This window comes from Fusarium poae, chromosome 3 (genome assembly GCF_019609905.1).
Source record: "Fusarium poae strain DAOMC 252244 chromosome 3, whole genome shotgun sequence".
Classification (NCBI taxonomy): Eukaryota; Fungi; Ascomycota; class Sordariomycetes; order Hypocreales; family Nectriaceae; genus Fusarium; species Fusarium poae.
In genome coordinates this window covers 4,846,985-4,862,295 of record NC_058401.1, presented here as the reverse complement: position 1 = coordinate 4,862,295, position 15,311 = coordinate 4,846,985, and the positions used below count along the sequence as shown (strand labels likewise).

The following is a 15,311-nucleotide window of genomic DNA, read 5'->3' as shown; positions in this document are numbered from 1 at the left end:
CACCACAAATATTCAATGTAACGGTCCTCTCCAGGCCAGCATTTGTCTCTACACACTTGTGTAAGTGCTGTCTCATCCAGATCGAATTCGACCGTATTCAGTCGCGGGTGCTGACTGCCCTGCGCTGCGCACACCCGGCCCGTAAGTCTGTCCACTCCAGTCCAGTTCTTTTTCCCCTGTACTGGTGACAGTGGTCCGGGAGTTCTGGGCGGGCTGGCATCTTTTGGAGACGGGTCGGCATGACCCATACAAAGGAACGGGCCATTTGGCGCCAGGAACATGACAAACCCCTTCGGTCGTAACAGCACCGCTACCACTCCGACAAGGGAAGTGTCTTCTTCGCCAAATAAACAGCCAGAATTCCCCGCTGTGTTTCTTCAAGTCATCCAGACAAGTCTTTTTCCCCTTCCTATTTCTGACTGAAAGAGGCGCAGAGCTTGTAGGCTTTAAGTCCTGGGATTGATTGTCTGTAGTGGCGCCTGATGCGGGCTGTCCACCCACCACTGACGCTTCCCGGGTGGATGCCAGTGGATGGATCCTTGTCAGGCAGGTCGTCATGGCCAAAACAGCCAGCGCCTTCTCAAGTCGTTTTGTTCTGGGCTACCTTTGAGGAGCCGGTCAAGCCCGTCTCACTCGTTTTGTCGTAAAATCCATTCATATTCTGTCTGTCGGTTTGCTATGTTGAATGAGATGCTTCTCTCCTGTGGTTTTTAATGCTGTTGTCGAGAGCCAAAGTAATTGAGCTGTCATGGCTCCCACTAACACCAACCCAGCAGCTCAGGCCCGACCCGACGATTTGGAGACAGCTCCGCGTCCGTATAAGTGAGCAGCTCGAAGGGCAAGTATGAGCACAACAGCAACACAGATCAAAAGAGAAGGGAGTTTGAACGAGGGGATGAAGGAGAAGAAGGTTAAAGGAGTTTAAGAGGGGAAAACTGGCGGGAAATGGGCAGTGAGAAGGAACGGGGGAAGGGGGGTAGTTATGTGAAATACCTTGCCTTGCCTTGCCTACCTGCTGTACTGTACCGTACCTGGACTGGGCTTGCAACCTCATTCACTTTAAACAATTCAACTCCTCCATTTGTTAACGAAATTTTCTCCGCTCAACTGAGCTCCGATCATGTCGCTTTAATTAACAGTCCCTCCTATTAGTTACTTGTTTCATTTCTTCATGTTTGAACTCTTGGCTTAATTGCCCGTCTTATCGCACATTGGTACTTCCACACTGCAGCATGAGGCTGGGTGTCTGCTGTTCATCCTTAACCAAAGCTTCCAGGGTTGAGCCTAATCTGGGAGAGTCATGGATGGAAGGGCAACCGAAAGATTACTTTTTCCCTCGAGACCAGCAACTCTAACTTAATTTCAGACGTATCTCCTTACTGCCGGATGCTTTATACGTCTTGATTTTTTGGCTGAACCTTTGATGATTCCTCTTCAGATCCAACCTTGATCCTCTCATTTCTCACTCACGATCCGACCGCCCACTCACACTCTCCGGGTTGCGCACTGTACGATTCCAGATCATCCACGCGCCGCTTTGAGGTGGGTGACTGACTTGGCAGGGTCTGTTTGTCCTACGGCCCTAATAAACACGGTCAATGGTCGTTGTCCTTTTTTGTTAATTATTGTAGTTTCGTTGTTGGGTTCCCAGTCGGAGTACAGTATATTCAGTAATGGTAATTAGCTGATGTTTGTTAGCTGGGTGTTGGTTAACCCCTCAAGGAATGAATGGATGTCAAGATATCACACAGGTTGGGAATCACTCACTGGCACAGCAGACTGACAGACCACACAGACTCGGCATTAATCGAAGGGCGTTTCTTCCCCTCTTCCCCCCTTCGAATCTCTTCTCTTTCTATCTATTTAGTCCCATCCTCTTCTGTTGGCCATCTGTTGACCGCGCCTCTCCCCTCCATGTATGAACTTACCGTGCTTTAATTCCCCTGTCGTAAACTCACACCCCACATCAATTAAGAACGGGGTCGGTGGCAAATGATTTACTGTGCTACGAGCCTACGATTATGGGCAGAGGCAGAGACAGCCAAAATGGATGTGTCAATCCCTCAAGTTGCTTATATTTCTATCCCCAGGATGTGTTGTTGATTGCTCGTGTCAGTATTACTGGCCGGTCAGCAAAGCCCGAGATGGGTGGTGACCCGATCAACCATATGAAGGTTGCAGATCTGTCTCGGTCCCTCGCTTTTGAACTGTCTTCTCCTGTCCATCTCAATGGAAGTGGCATCACTTTTCTGTTCATACAAACCACCTGGTTTTCCGTGTTATTGACACCAATTCTACCTCATCTGAAATCAGAACTGAGAACTTAAGTAGCGCCTTGATGTCACTATAAACACATGTACTTACCCACAGCCTCGCTCAATGTCTCCCTCAAGAAACCAATATGGTCCATCACAAATCGAGTGAATAGAACCCTAATGACATCGAAACTAAGGTGGCATATCTACATATGTGTTTTTCACATGCCAAGCAACCAACCAGACTCTGGCTAAGCAAAACTACACCTTGAGTAAAGTTTATCGTGGTCAGTGCAGGACCCAGCATAGGAAGGCCCAGATGTTATTCTGGCTTCTCCATCCATCGCTAAGCTACATGACGCATGATACCATAGGTAGTTACTGAGTGTTCCAGTCGCTTGCAGGGTCAGCGATCGCGTGGCATGGCGCCCTCTGCATGGATTCCTGACAATTGCTTCATCACAATAGGCACGACTCAGTCTGCAACGCTTTTCTTATTAGTGTGTCAACAGATTTACAGAGCCCTTCGGCTCCAAATGAGTACTTTTTCATTTGCGTTCTCGTTCTGAATCACGCTGATGTTGTTTAACCCCACAAGTTGGGTAACTCCGCGACGGGATAATACCAAAAGGCTGGGTCGGTCACCCTAACACCGGGCCGGGGCTTGCAACCACCACGTAGCGATCCCCAGTCGCTTCCAAGAAGCCTGGAGCGCCTAGAAGCTTAAGAATCACTCACTGTACGTTGTCTCGAAATCATTGGCTATGCGAAAAGAAATCGGCAGATTTTAACATTTCTCATGCCGTAAAGATACAAATTTTGCTCGTGGTCGCGTCAGAAGAAATATATTTGAGCATTACAGACTCTTGTCAGTCATTTGCGTCTAGGTAACACAATGGGCTTCCATTCCAACCATAACAAAAACGACCATTAGTAGCCCGACGAGTTGTGTGTTTCACGTTCGACTTCAGATTGCAAAAGAAACAACATAAAAGTTCGAATTTCGCTCCATGATTATTTTCCTTTTAACCCCTTCTACATCGCTTCCATCTTCTTCTTGGTATGCTCCAGGACTGCCCGAATACTCTCATCCAGAGCATCCAATGCCAAGTATCCATCTATCCATGCCACAGTCTTCTTCTTCAATTCCATACGGTCTGTTGTGGTCTCCAAGCACTTGTTCAAGCGAACCAGTACCTCTCTGAGGTTCTTGGGGAATTCTGCTGTCTGAGGGTTGACACCCATGATTGGCTGTCGAATATAAACGTTGCAAGTAGCTGGGCTGTTGGAGTACTCCTGATCGAGGACGACAAGAACATGCTGCAATATCCTGGGCTGAGCCGGGACCTTTGTGAAGGTTGAGAAGAGGTTGAAGAATTTCTCGGCAGTGTTGGCGTTGAAGAAAGTCTGCTTCTTTGAAATATCGAAGATGGCCATTGGAAGAGCACCATCCATGGCGGGGTTGGATTTCAGCTGTTGGGCCGACTGCTTGTCGATGACCTTGGCTTGCGTGTTGGATGGTTCAGGAAGATCGTCGTCATCCTCTTCATCATCACTGTCGATGAGTCGCATTTCATCTCCCTCCTCCTCGCGATCAGGTCGGAGCACATCCTGGCCAGGCTTAGCCTCTGCCCTTCGCTTGTCGACCTTCTCGAGCCACTCCATCTCACTTCTCGCATATTCGATCCATAGCTGCTCGTTGGTGGTGCAGAATCGGCAGCCTCTCATGAAGAATCCGCGCGCAGCAGCCATGTCGCCATTCTTGGCTGATCTGCGACCTGCCATAGCCCATAGCTCGGGGTCGGTGGGCATCATGCGCAAAGCATTGGTCATAGTCTTGCGCCAGCGCTTGGATGCCTTGACGCTTGAGATGTATGAAAGGTATTCTCGCCAAAGCGCACTGCTTCCTGGATGTCGGTTGACGCCTCGTTCGTAGATCGCAAGTGTGCGGCCCTGGCCAGCATGGGCCGAGTTCAAATGTCGAATCTTGAGACGCTTGCAACGTTTCGTACGGAGGGACTCGAGAGACTGCTCCCATTGTGCGTAGGAAGACCACTCCGAGGGCTTGTTTCCAGGAGACAGTACTCTGTGTTCGTAATCGTTTCGCTTCTGGACAATGGTGCGGATCTCATCCTGGAAGGGCAGCAAGATTAATTGATGAAGTTTTCGCAAAACTAGCAAAGACATACCTTTGAGAAAATCTCCTTATCCTCCCATTCTCTCAATTGCGGCACAGCGCGTTCGAGATAAAATCTCGCCTTTTCGGCGACGCCAGCCATGCTGTAATTTGTTGACCAAAAGGAGTGAGTATGGTCTAGAAAGGTATATTGGTTGGATGATGTCGTCTAAGCTCAACAGATGTGGAAGTTTTTTTGCGAACAAGGCTGACAAGTTGGCAACTTTTTTAGTGGGGTCTTGTTCAGCCTCGCCTGGGTCTTTGTGCTGTGGTTGGGTCGCGGGCGCAGGGTCGACAATGAGGCCGCTAAAACCGATGTTCACCAAAAATGCTGATCTCAAGCTCTGTAATTTTCCCCCCCTTCCTGGGTCCTGTCGAAAGCGCGCGCCGTTGTTTATGCCCCTCATCCCTACCCTGTCCTGCCTCTCATTCGCTTCGGGAAGGCGCGCGGGCCATTGTCAAAATCCGATTTCCGAAAACAACCTCCATGAACCCTGGTCTTTCTGCCCTTTAGTGGCTCCACTTTGAATTATAATCCAAGTATTACGTCGCGACGGAGGTAATGTTAAAGGTCCGAGGGCCGTTTCTGTTTGCCAAGAGGGCATCTCACCACTTTTGTCTCTGTTTATTATCGTCACTCGTTCTGAATCTTCAACTCTTTGCTTTGCGGATTGTCCGGATGGGACTCTAGAGTGATTGTTTTGTTCTTTCCTCCTGCAAAATGGCGTCCAAATACAAGGACAAAGACACCGGCGTCGTCCTAAGCTTCAATGGAAGCTTGGTCAGTTGGGCGCACACAACCGTCGCGTACAGTATGTTGCTTACCTGCTTGTCTGCCGTTGCAGAAATGCGTGATAATTTGGTCGAGTAGTTAATGCTTGTTGTTCCAGCTGCCTTCTTCAGCGCATTGGTTATCGGCCTCTACCTTCACTATCACAAGATCGTTCAGAACGAGTTCTACGGTTATCCGCAAGAATGGTTTCCCTCGGTGTCCGCAACAATCGGCGATCGATACCCAGAGCGATCATTCTTCATGATCTTTATCGCCATCACATCCGGTACACGACAATTGATTCAACTGTATAGCAACCTCCTCTTACTTACAAGGAATAGGTCCTCGATTCGCTCTTGTCGGCTTATGGTATCTTCTCACGCGCAAGCCTGGTCAGAAGCTGCCTACCTTCGTCGCTATCATGGGACTCGTGCGAACACTAACCTGCGGCGGATGGACATACATAACCTCTACAGATGACCACGATTGGCACGATATCCTAATGATTTCATATATTGTTGCGACGCTTCCGTGGACGACTGGCTGCATCGCACTGAGCCCCGCCAACCCCCAGGCCATTAAATACCGAAAGTACCTGGCTTCGGCTTTCTTCGGAACCCTTGTGCCATTGATTTACTTTTTTATTCAGCACAAGGTCCATCGTGTCGCTGGAGGTAAGATATCGCTTAACCGATTAAACGCCCGTGCTCATATAGCCGACTAACGAATCCCGTCAATCAGCTTACACCACCTACGCCTTCTTCGAGTGGTCATTGATTATCTTCGACGTAGCCTTCGACGCCGTAACTGCCCTCGATTTCAGTACCTTTGATATCGAAGTTAGGGACGTCAAGGGTGCGAGCAAGGGGTACGTTCATTGGCTTCCCAGATAGTCTTTGGCTCCCAGAACAGCCTTTTACCCAATAGACACGTTTTTTTAAGGCCATTGTCTAAGTCTTTTGCAGTGAGAATTTCTCGTCAGTGCCATCTGCTGTTTTGGAGAAGGAGTAAGTACTAGGTACACTAAAGAAAATCAGGCAGTTATTAACATGATCCAATAGGAAGGAAAAGGCAACTGGCGGCGTCTTTGCTGTTCGTTTCAGTTGGTCCGAGGCACTCGATATTGCCGCTGAAATCTACCATGGAGTAAGTCGACACTTAATTTGCGCACGATTGGAAGGGACTAATCACCAATTCGTCGCAGTACGTTTTCTGGACTATCTTGACCAGCCTGGGGCTTGTAGTATGGTGTGAGTTAGCTGACAACTGGAAAAGATCATGTGCCTGGTTCTAACACATCGATAGACTTCCCACTCTGGTACATGGGTATTTCTGGATACGAAGTCTCGGTTATGACCACTGTTTCGCCCTTTATTCTTGCCAGCCGCTCAGCACGATCTCTGGTGGTGAATAACCTGCGTGTTGTGCACCTTCTTTCTTTGGCAGGCATTACAGCGTACCTAGTGGAAGAACCTCGCCTGCGTCTTTTCACCGTTGGTTTCGGTGTCTTCATGTCATGTTTGGGTTGGGCTGGAACTCTTTTCGCAGAATCTGTCCACGAGGGCCGTCTCGAGTCCAAGATTCTCGGCTGGATGATTGGTCTCATCCTCTCGTCTACTGCCAAGTTCGCATGGTGGACCAATAACCCTATTTGGCCTATTATGCATGCTGCGAATGGTGGTTGGAACAACACTGGCCTTGTGCTCGGTATTTTCGCTGCTCTTCGCTTCACACGGAGAACACCTCTCACTGCTGGTCTCGTTACCAGCCCTGCCAAGACCAGTTCAAGCTTCTTTGCTTCGCTTGGCCTAGCGGGATTGTTCTTTGGCCTTCACTCACTGCTCTCCGACACCAGTACAATGATCCTCTGGGGCTGGGAAGGATATCCTATTCGTGGACCTTACTTCTCTACTCATGGCTGGCTCACTGTTCTTGCCATGTCTCTGGGTCTATTCAGTGGGGTATGGCAACCCAGGCTTGCGAGCAGTTGGGGTGCCTATATCGTTGGCACTGCTGGTGCTATGTTTTTGACCTTTTTCAGTCATTGGTCTGGTTACTATGGTGCCCTTACGCTTGCTACTTATTTGATGGCATACTCAGTTCCGATTCTCGTCCATGCAGCCAAGACGAATCCTGCAACAACTTTTGGTAGTGGATTCCTTATCTACAACTTTTTGGTTCTCTTCCACGTATGGGTTGTGGCCTATGCTTTTGTTCCGGGAGGCCAGCTCGTCCGCGAGCATACTGACTGGGTGATGTATACCATGATGACCTGTATTGGAGCTGGTGTATACGGCATCAATGTTTCCAGCCCGCAACGACAAACTCCAAAGCGATCTCTGCCAACTCAGCAAAGGAAGCTATTCGGAGTCTCAACCATCATAATAAACATTCTGTTCCTTGTTTCGGCTTTCCAGCGTTTTCCCGCCAACAACCACCAGCCTTATCACGGCGAGGATCGTATCCTCACTGCTGGTATCTGGACGATCCACTTCTCATTCGACAATGATATGTGGGCGTCAGAGTATCGCATGCGAGATCTTATCAAAGAATTGGAGATTGATGTGATTGGTCTTCTGGAGTCTGACAATCAACGTATCATCATGGGTAACCGTGATGCTACACAATTCCTTGCTGAGGATCTTGGTATGTACGTCGACTATGGTCCTGGCCCAAACAAGCACACCTGGGGCGCTGCTCTGCTATCCAAATTCCCCATCTTGAACTCGACACATCACCTTCTACCCAGTCCTGTTGGTGAGCTGGCCCCTGCTATCCATGCCACACTGGATGTCTATGGCCAGCTTGTGGATGTGTTTGTCTTCCACTCTGGGCAAGAAGAAGATCCCGAAGATCGACGTCTACAGTCTCTATATCTCGCCGAGCTGATGGGCTCAACCCCTCGCCCAGCATTCTTACTTAGTTACCTGGTAACAAAGCCAAAGGAGGGCAACTACAACACCTACGTAAGCGAAACGTCGGGAATGAAAGACGTAGACCCCTCAGACTGGGACCGATGGTGCGAGTATATCCTGTTCAAGCGTCTCAAGCGTGTAGGATATGCCCGTGTCAGTCGCAGCTCGATCACAGATACTGAGCTTCAAGTTGCCAAGTTCAAGATCCCTGAGTCTAAGGAGGAGATTGCAAAGCTGGAAGCCCAGTCGGACAAGGAGCGCAACCGTCGTGTTCAGGAAAAGGACGTGCCTGAAGGGTGGAGGTTCCCTGCCATGTTCCGGGGTGACGGTGTACGACAGCACCGATACCATGTCTTTAATGAGCCAAGGTATTATAATTAAGAAGTCTGCGCATTGTGGTTCGAGGACGTCAGCAGTACGACACTGGTTTGTCGTCAATGCTGTGTATCAATGGGAGACTTTGTTCTGTGGGGGAGTTAATGGGCTGGGGTATTTTGGGTAATGAATAATGTACGGTGGCAAAGTCTATGAGCTTAATTTTAGTGCGTGCAATATATATCCCTGTTACGTTGATTGCGTTGTTGGTTCTGTGGTACAATGTTGTTGTCGAATAATAAGCTAATAGATATTGATTACAGGGTAGGAAATATGCGACTGAGGACTAATCGAATCGTCTGAGTGCGCATGAACTCGCAGCCTGCATGTCGTTATCTGTTGTATAATATGTGGCATTGTAGATTTGTCTCAATTGCATGGATGATTCATGTATGGCGTTTGTGTGTGGCTTTTGGGTTCAATATTGTTCTTGTGTTTGTTTCTCAGCCATACCTAAAAACGAGTGTGTGGGGAACCATCGAGACACAAAACGGTTACAGTCGATAACAGTGTTGCAATTAGCATCACATGAATTCCAGCCAGGTTTGACCCTCGCTAGAAGATGGTCAGCGGCTGACCAACAAACTAGAAAGAAATAATTACCACATCGTATCCATTTTTGCCAATGTTGTCGCGAAAGAACCTGTCGTTAAACTTGGACTTGGTCTATATGCAGTAGTTTTCCGTCCCCACTCCGAGTGTTGATATTGCCGTCCCCACTCACGGACTCCGAGTACCCACAACGCCGCGGTCATCATCGGGCTTTGATGTAGCCGAGCAGGGAGGACAAGTTTGTCGTGCCCTTGCTGGCTTCGTATTTGATTGCCAAGAGAAAACAAGCCGTTTCTGGTTCCGTAGTGCGGGAAAAGTACCGCTGGTCAAGCCATGTCAAAGATCGGCACAGGTTCGGATCATAGTAGTACTGAGTTGGAGAACAAAGACGGGGACAATGGTTGACGATTTCTATATTGTTCATGAGAGAAATGACGGCATGCAGACGTTGACCTGGCTTGGTATGGTATGGAGGATCGATTGACGTCTCACCACACTTCAATTAGTAAAGTCAGATATTGAGCAGGTGACCTCTGTGTACCTATGTAATGTATCATCGAGGCTGGACTAACGACAATGTTTTCATTTCCAGTATTGTTTTCGTACCTAAGCTAACGTGGTGCTGGGGTTATTTTGGAGATGGCTTTGATTTATGTATACCTAGGGAAAGGGAACCTCTATCATTGCAACAACAAAGATAACTCAGACATTAGATAACTTGACCATTGGAATTATCCAGTTACTTTCTATAATAGTTAGTTAAGCTTGACTAGGTACCTATCTAGATAGCATTTAGATAAATCATAATAAAATTCCCCCAATTCCAGAAACCCCACACAACAATCTGGCGCTTCTACTAACTTCCCCCGCAATCTCGCGGGCGCTTCTCAATTTCTCCGCGATCTATCCAATGCCGTCCCGCTATTTGCAATCCGAACTTAGCCGCAGACAAGACTTTGGATGTTTACACCCCCTCCACCTTCCACTTCAAACGAGCTTGTGAATACTGACAAGCTTTGTGTGCCGCCGCCAACCGATTAAGAGCGTTGGCCAGGTCATGGAGTCTACGAAAGAATGAGACAGGATGGGGCATGAGGAGCTAGACGAGAAATAAGAGAGAGGGTGGTCATGGGGCTGCTTGCAGCTTACAAGCTTGCTTTGTCTTGTTGATAAGGGCTATATCCAATACTATTTAACTCCCCGGACCTTCCGCCTCTGTCTGGTCTATTGTCTAACATACCCTTCTATCTTTTCATTCCCAAGACTCTGCTTGTGTATGAATAAGACAGGCAACATGACAGTCGATCTAACACATCTGTGGGTATACCTGGGGTTGTTGGTAGGAGGAGGTCTACTCTATGTAAGTGAAATCTCTCACACTTTGTACCAAACCTGGAGACTAACACGTTTCTTCAGGGCTTCAGTATTGTCGTCTATCGAGTCTTCTTCCACCCTCTAGCCAGGTACCCGGGTCCTTTCATCGCAAAGATCACAGACGGCTACCAGCTCTACCACGCCTGGAAAGGCGACAGACAGGTCGAGTTCTGGCGCATGCACCAAAAATACGGCCCTGTCGTCCGATTCGGCCCCAACTCGATCTGCTTCAACTCCAACAAGGCTCTCAAGGAGATCTACGGCTTCCGATCAAACGTCCGCAAGGCCGAGTTCTACAATGCCTTTGTTCATCCCACTGCCAACACCCACAACACTCGCGACAAGGAGGTCCACGCCCGCAAGCGCCGTGTAATGTCTCAGGCTTTCTCCGAGAGTGCCATGAAGGAGATGCAGCGGTACATCCTCGGCAATGTTCGCACTTTCTGCGAGCAGATTGGTATGATGGAGGGCTCCGGCGAGGACACCAAGGGCTGGACTAAGCCCCGCAAGATGAGCGACTGGTGCAACTACCTTGCTATGGATATTCTTGGTGATTTGTGCTTCGGTAAGGCCTTTCACATGCTGGAGAGTCCAACCAACCGTTTCGCCCTGGAGCTCGTCGAAGCCGCCACTACGCGCCACCTTCTTGTAAGTCCATCATATAGAAACATATGAGATCTGAAGCTGATTGGCCTTAGTGTGGAACTATGCCCATTGTCAACAAGCTGAACCTGGACAAGATCCTCTTCCCCGGACTCGCTGCTGGCCGTGCTCGTTACATGGGTTACAGCAAGGGTCAACTTACTGAGCGCACCAAGCTTGGTGAAGAGAATGACCGTCGCGACTTCTTCTACTACCTCCTCAAGGCTCGCGATCCCGAAACTGGTCAGGGTTTCAGCACTCCTGAGCTTTGGTCTGAGTCTAACCTTCTGTAAGTAATATGCGCCAGCGATCAAAAGGCACGACTAATCTCTGGATAGCATCATCGCCGGTTCCGACACTACTTCCACTGCCATGGCTGCCACCCTATTCTACCTCGTCCGTTGCCCTCGCGCTCTCAAGAAAGTCACCGAAGAAATCCGAAGCAAGTTCAACGACGCCGAGGAAATTTGCCAGGGCGCTACTCTTGCATCTTGCACCTACCTCCGCGCCTGCATTGATGAAGCTATGCGACTGTCCCCATCGGTTGGTGGTATCCTACCCCGTGAGGTTCTCCCTGGAGGAATGACCATCGAGGGCCGTGCCATTCCCGAGGGCACTGTCGTCGGCGTTTCTCACTATACCATCCACCACAACGAGTCCTACTACCCCTCTCCATACGAGTACGTGCCTGAGCGATGGCTCGTGGGTGCCCTCAACCCCCTCACTGGTCAAAACACAACTGAGGAGGAGGTTGCGCTGGCTGCTAGCGCATACTGTCCCTTCAGCGTTGGACCTCGTGGCTGTATCGGCAAGGGTCTTGCCTATGTTGAGATGACCAACACTCTCGCTCGTACAATGTATATCTATGATATGCGCAAGGCTATTGGTATCGTTGATCCTGCTGAGGGCAACCCCAAAAATGAATGGGGTCGACATCGACCTGGTGAGATGCAACTGGTTGATATATTTACCAGTGCTAAGAACGGACCAATGATTGAGTTTCGAAAAGTTGATCACATCTCATCATAATTGAGGGGAGAAAAAGGAAGGAGAACATGAAATGTGCTGTACGACTTGTACTTCTGAGCATAGGAAAGCTGTTGTTTAACGACTCTACACAAGGGACAAACAAATAGTATCACGGAATGACCAGTTATATAAGAGATAAGATAAGAATGAATTAAACAATTTTGAAAACAAATTCCATTGTTGCTTGATGAAGATAACAATAAACGCTGCGTGCTTTGGGTTACTCGTTGTATTGTCTTAGTAGATTTTAATGGGAATTGATTAGCTGAACAATAGGCTGAGGTTCAGGTACAGGCACTTTAGCGTACATGGAGCCCCACTGTAATGTTTAGGTACCTAGCCACCTAGAGTTTAGTTACCGCGTTCACAAAAACCCAACGGCCCCAGCGAGGCTGGGAAAGGCTGTAAAGTCCATCAACTGTCTAGGCTTTGTTAGTTTTACACTCTCTTCAACCACATTCTACTTCTGTTCACTCCTTGACAAGAACTCTTCTAAATACAACGAACAAATCCCCGCCATTGGTGCTCAATCATCCTCAACGTCATGAGGTAGCTTCTCATACGGCGACTTTGGCTGATAGTGTCAAAGTTTCTACCCCAAAATAACCACGACAACGCATTCAATCATCCATCAAGATGACGGCCTGTAAATTCTTTCAGCAGGGAAACTGCAAGTTTGGCAGTATGGCTTCCTCATGGGTCTTCATCTCCGTATTGACCATGCTAATTGATCTATAGATAGGTGTCGTAACGAGCACATCAACCCAAACGATCAAAACCGCTTTGGAGCTCTAGGAGGAGGCAACAACCAGAGCGCAGCTGGTACGAAGGACGTGCAAACTTGACAAGAACGAAAAGAATTGACAGCCTGACAGAAAAATATAATATCAATGCCGATACAATCGAAAAAGATTTGACGACAGAGGTACCGCAATGGATCCTTTCAGCCTATGCGCCAGGGAGAGACGCTCCTGGACAGCTTTTTGGCGGGTTCCCACGCGAACAGAGTTTTGAGGAGCTGCGGCTGCACTTTATGATGGGCAAAGCTTCAGGAAACGAGCAGCAAGCTGTGAGCACCTAGTTAATCGCTCTCTTTATATGGAATACCCCAAAGCTAATATGCGATGCGACTGTAGTTGAACGACGCGCAAGAGCTGTACGCGAACGCGCAGCAACAAATACAAACCGCCCTTCGCGATGTCAAAGGAGCTGTCGAGTTTATGGTCAGCGCCGAGAACAACCACCCAAATCGACACGATATTTGCAGAGAGGGAACACAGGGAGCTCCTTTTGGGGAATTTCTTGTCGGAAAACGACCGAAATCTATCATTGCCGACACGGGAGCGCAGTCAAATCCATTCGGAGCGAACAACAATAACAACAACGCATCTCCTTTTGGCGGCGGCGCATCGACCGGCGCAAGTGCTTTCGGACAACCCTCTGCTCTGGGTGCGAAACCAAGCGCTTTTGGCGCTCCAGCATTTGGTCAACCGTCACAGCCAGCTCAGGGAAGCTCTGCTTTTGGTCAGCCTGCGCAGCCATCGGCGTTTGGACAGCCCTCACAATTGGGACAGTCTGGATCAGCGTTCGGACAACCCGCTCAACCATCAGCTTTCGGTCAACCCTCAGCACTAGGTGCGAAGCCTAGCGCGTTTGGTACACCAGCGTTCGGACAGCCTTCTCAGCCCAATGCGCAAGGTAGTGTTTTCGGTCAACCGTCACAACCAAATGCACAAGGCAGCGTTTTCGGTCAACCATCGCAGCCGAACGCACAAGGCAGTGCGTTTGGCCAACCGTCACAGCTTAATGCGGGAGGCAGTGCTTTTGGACAAGCCAGCCAGCTTGGTGCAAAGCCAAACCCCTTTGGAGCTCCAAGTGGAACAAACAATAATTCTAGTCCCTTTGGAAACGCTGCCAACAACAATGCCCCTGCAGCAAATCCTTTTGGTGCCCCTAGTCCTGCTACAGCGAACAATCAGAATGCCAACCCCTTTGGAGCGAACAACAATAACCAGAATAATGCTGGAGCGAGTCCGTTCGGGAAGCCTTCTCAACCTGCGCAAGGAACGTCGCCCTTTGGCCAGCCATTAAATGCTGCCACACCAGCAGCATCTAATCCGTTCGGTGCCTCTAATGCTACGCCGAATCAAAACGCGAACAATCCCTTTGGCCAACCCTCGCAACCCCAGGCCAATGGTTTTTCATCACAGAACAACCAACCGCAAGCTAACAATCCATTCGGCAAGCCTTCCCAGCCAGCAGCAAACCCGTTCGGCCAGCCCTCAAACCCTACGACACCGTCCTCGAATCCATTCGCGTCGCAACCGCTGCCAGCAGGCGCTCCCTCAGGGGCTCCCTCAGGGAACCCATATCCAACCAACAGCACCCGACAACACCCGCCAGTCGATAGTTATAGCTCCAAGGGTATGGATGGGCGACTCGCCATGTTCAAGGGCAAATCTGTCGTGTACAAGGATGGTAAGCCCGGAATTCAGGAATTTGATGGATCATGGCGGCGGGTCTGGTTTCCCGATGGACCGCCAGGGTACTCAGCGGACACAGAGTTGCCTTCGGAGAAGTATGATGACAAGTCTAAAGCTCAATGGATGGCTTTCGCGCAGACAGGTACGTTCCAGGACGGCCTGATGCCCGAGTTACCGCCGTCGAGAGAATGTACGTTGTGGGACTTCTAGATTACTACAGCAAGAGAATGAGGAGTCACCTCACTGAGCGTGTTATATATGATGAGAGAGATGAGAAGAGTCGGAGCGAGGAACGGCGTTGGATTATTCAAGAAGTTTGGGGCTCTGAGCATCTATTGGCGTTGTGTATGAACAGGAAGGGTTGTTGTATAGGATTAGATCAAACCGTATTTCAACAAAAACATCCAACCAAAGCCAATTTTAGGGCACTTGCTTTTTGCTTTTGGTGATGTATATGTCTGTTATGGATGTGATTGATTTGCGGCACTAACTACCAGGGCATCTCCTTCTGTCTTTGCGTCCTAAGCCACGTATGGATTAGTGCTTGAGCTTATGATACGCTGATTGGTCAGTCATTCGACTTTGTACCTTCTCCAAGTCAACCTCATCCATCAGCTTGCAGGCAGTGAGAATCCACTTTCTGATGAATCATCCGGCGATGCCAAACGCTTGAGCCACGATACGGATTCTTGTCGTGTTAATAAGCAAATAGTTTATAAGAACAGCTCCTCCTTGACT

General features: G+C 49.1%; 4 protein-coding genes across 4 annotated transcripts; 3 read left to right on the top strand and 1 right to left on the bottom strand.

The window, feature by feature from the left end:
* Nucleotides 1–3,290: 3,290 nt before the first annotated feature.
* On the bottom strand, nt 3,291–4,534 carry FPOAC1_009041 (uncharacterized protein; the record flags this gene model as incomplete). Its single annotated transcript, XM_044853472.1, has 2 exons — nt 3,291–4,388; nt 4,445–4,534. The coding sequence occupies 2 exons, from the start codon at nt 4,532–4,534 to the stop codon at nt 3,291–3,293; spliced, it is 1,188 nt and encodes a 395-aa protein (XP_044706142.1).
* A 618-nt stretch (nt 4,535–5,152) lies between these two features.
* On the top strand, nt 5,153–8,499 carry FPOAC1_009040 (uncharacterized protein; the record flags this gene model as incomplete). The annotated part of the gene is made up of 8 exons (XM_044853471.1): nt 5,153–5,243; nt 5,322–5,489; nt 5,545–5,877; nt 5,945–6,071; nt 6,169–6,210; nt 6,265–6,349; nt 6,408–6,453; nt 6,509–8,499. 8 exons carry the CDS (start codon nt 5,153–5,155, stop codon nt 8,497–8,499), a joined length of 2,883 nt encoding a protein of 960 aa, XP_044706141.1.
* Nucleotides 8,500–10,339: 1,840 nt separating this feature from the next.
* FPOAC1_009039 (uncharacterized protein) lies at nt 10,340–12,090 on the top strand (the record flags this gene model as incomplete). The annotated part of the gene is made up of 4 exons (XM_044853470.1): nt 10,340–10,405; nt 10,462–11,067; nt 11,118–11,350; nt 11,400–12,090. The coding sequence occupies 4 exons, from the start codon at nt 10,340–10,342 to the stop codon at nt 12,088–12,090; spliced, it is 1,596 nt and encodes a 531-aa protein (XP_044706140.1).
* Nucleotides 12,091–12,726: 636 nt separating this feature from the next.
* Nucleotides 12,727–14,783, top strand: FPOAC1_009038 (uncharacterized protein; the record flags this gene model as incomplete). Its single annotated transcript, XM_044853469.1, has 4 exons — nt 12,727–12,772; nt 12,829–12,912; nt 12,966–13,159; nt 13,227–14,783. 4 exons carry the CDS (start codon nt 12,727–12,729, stop codon nt 14,781–14,783), a joined length of 1,881 nt encoding a protein of 626 aa, XP_044706139.1.
* Nucleotides 14,784–15,311: the final 528 nt, after the last annotated feature.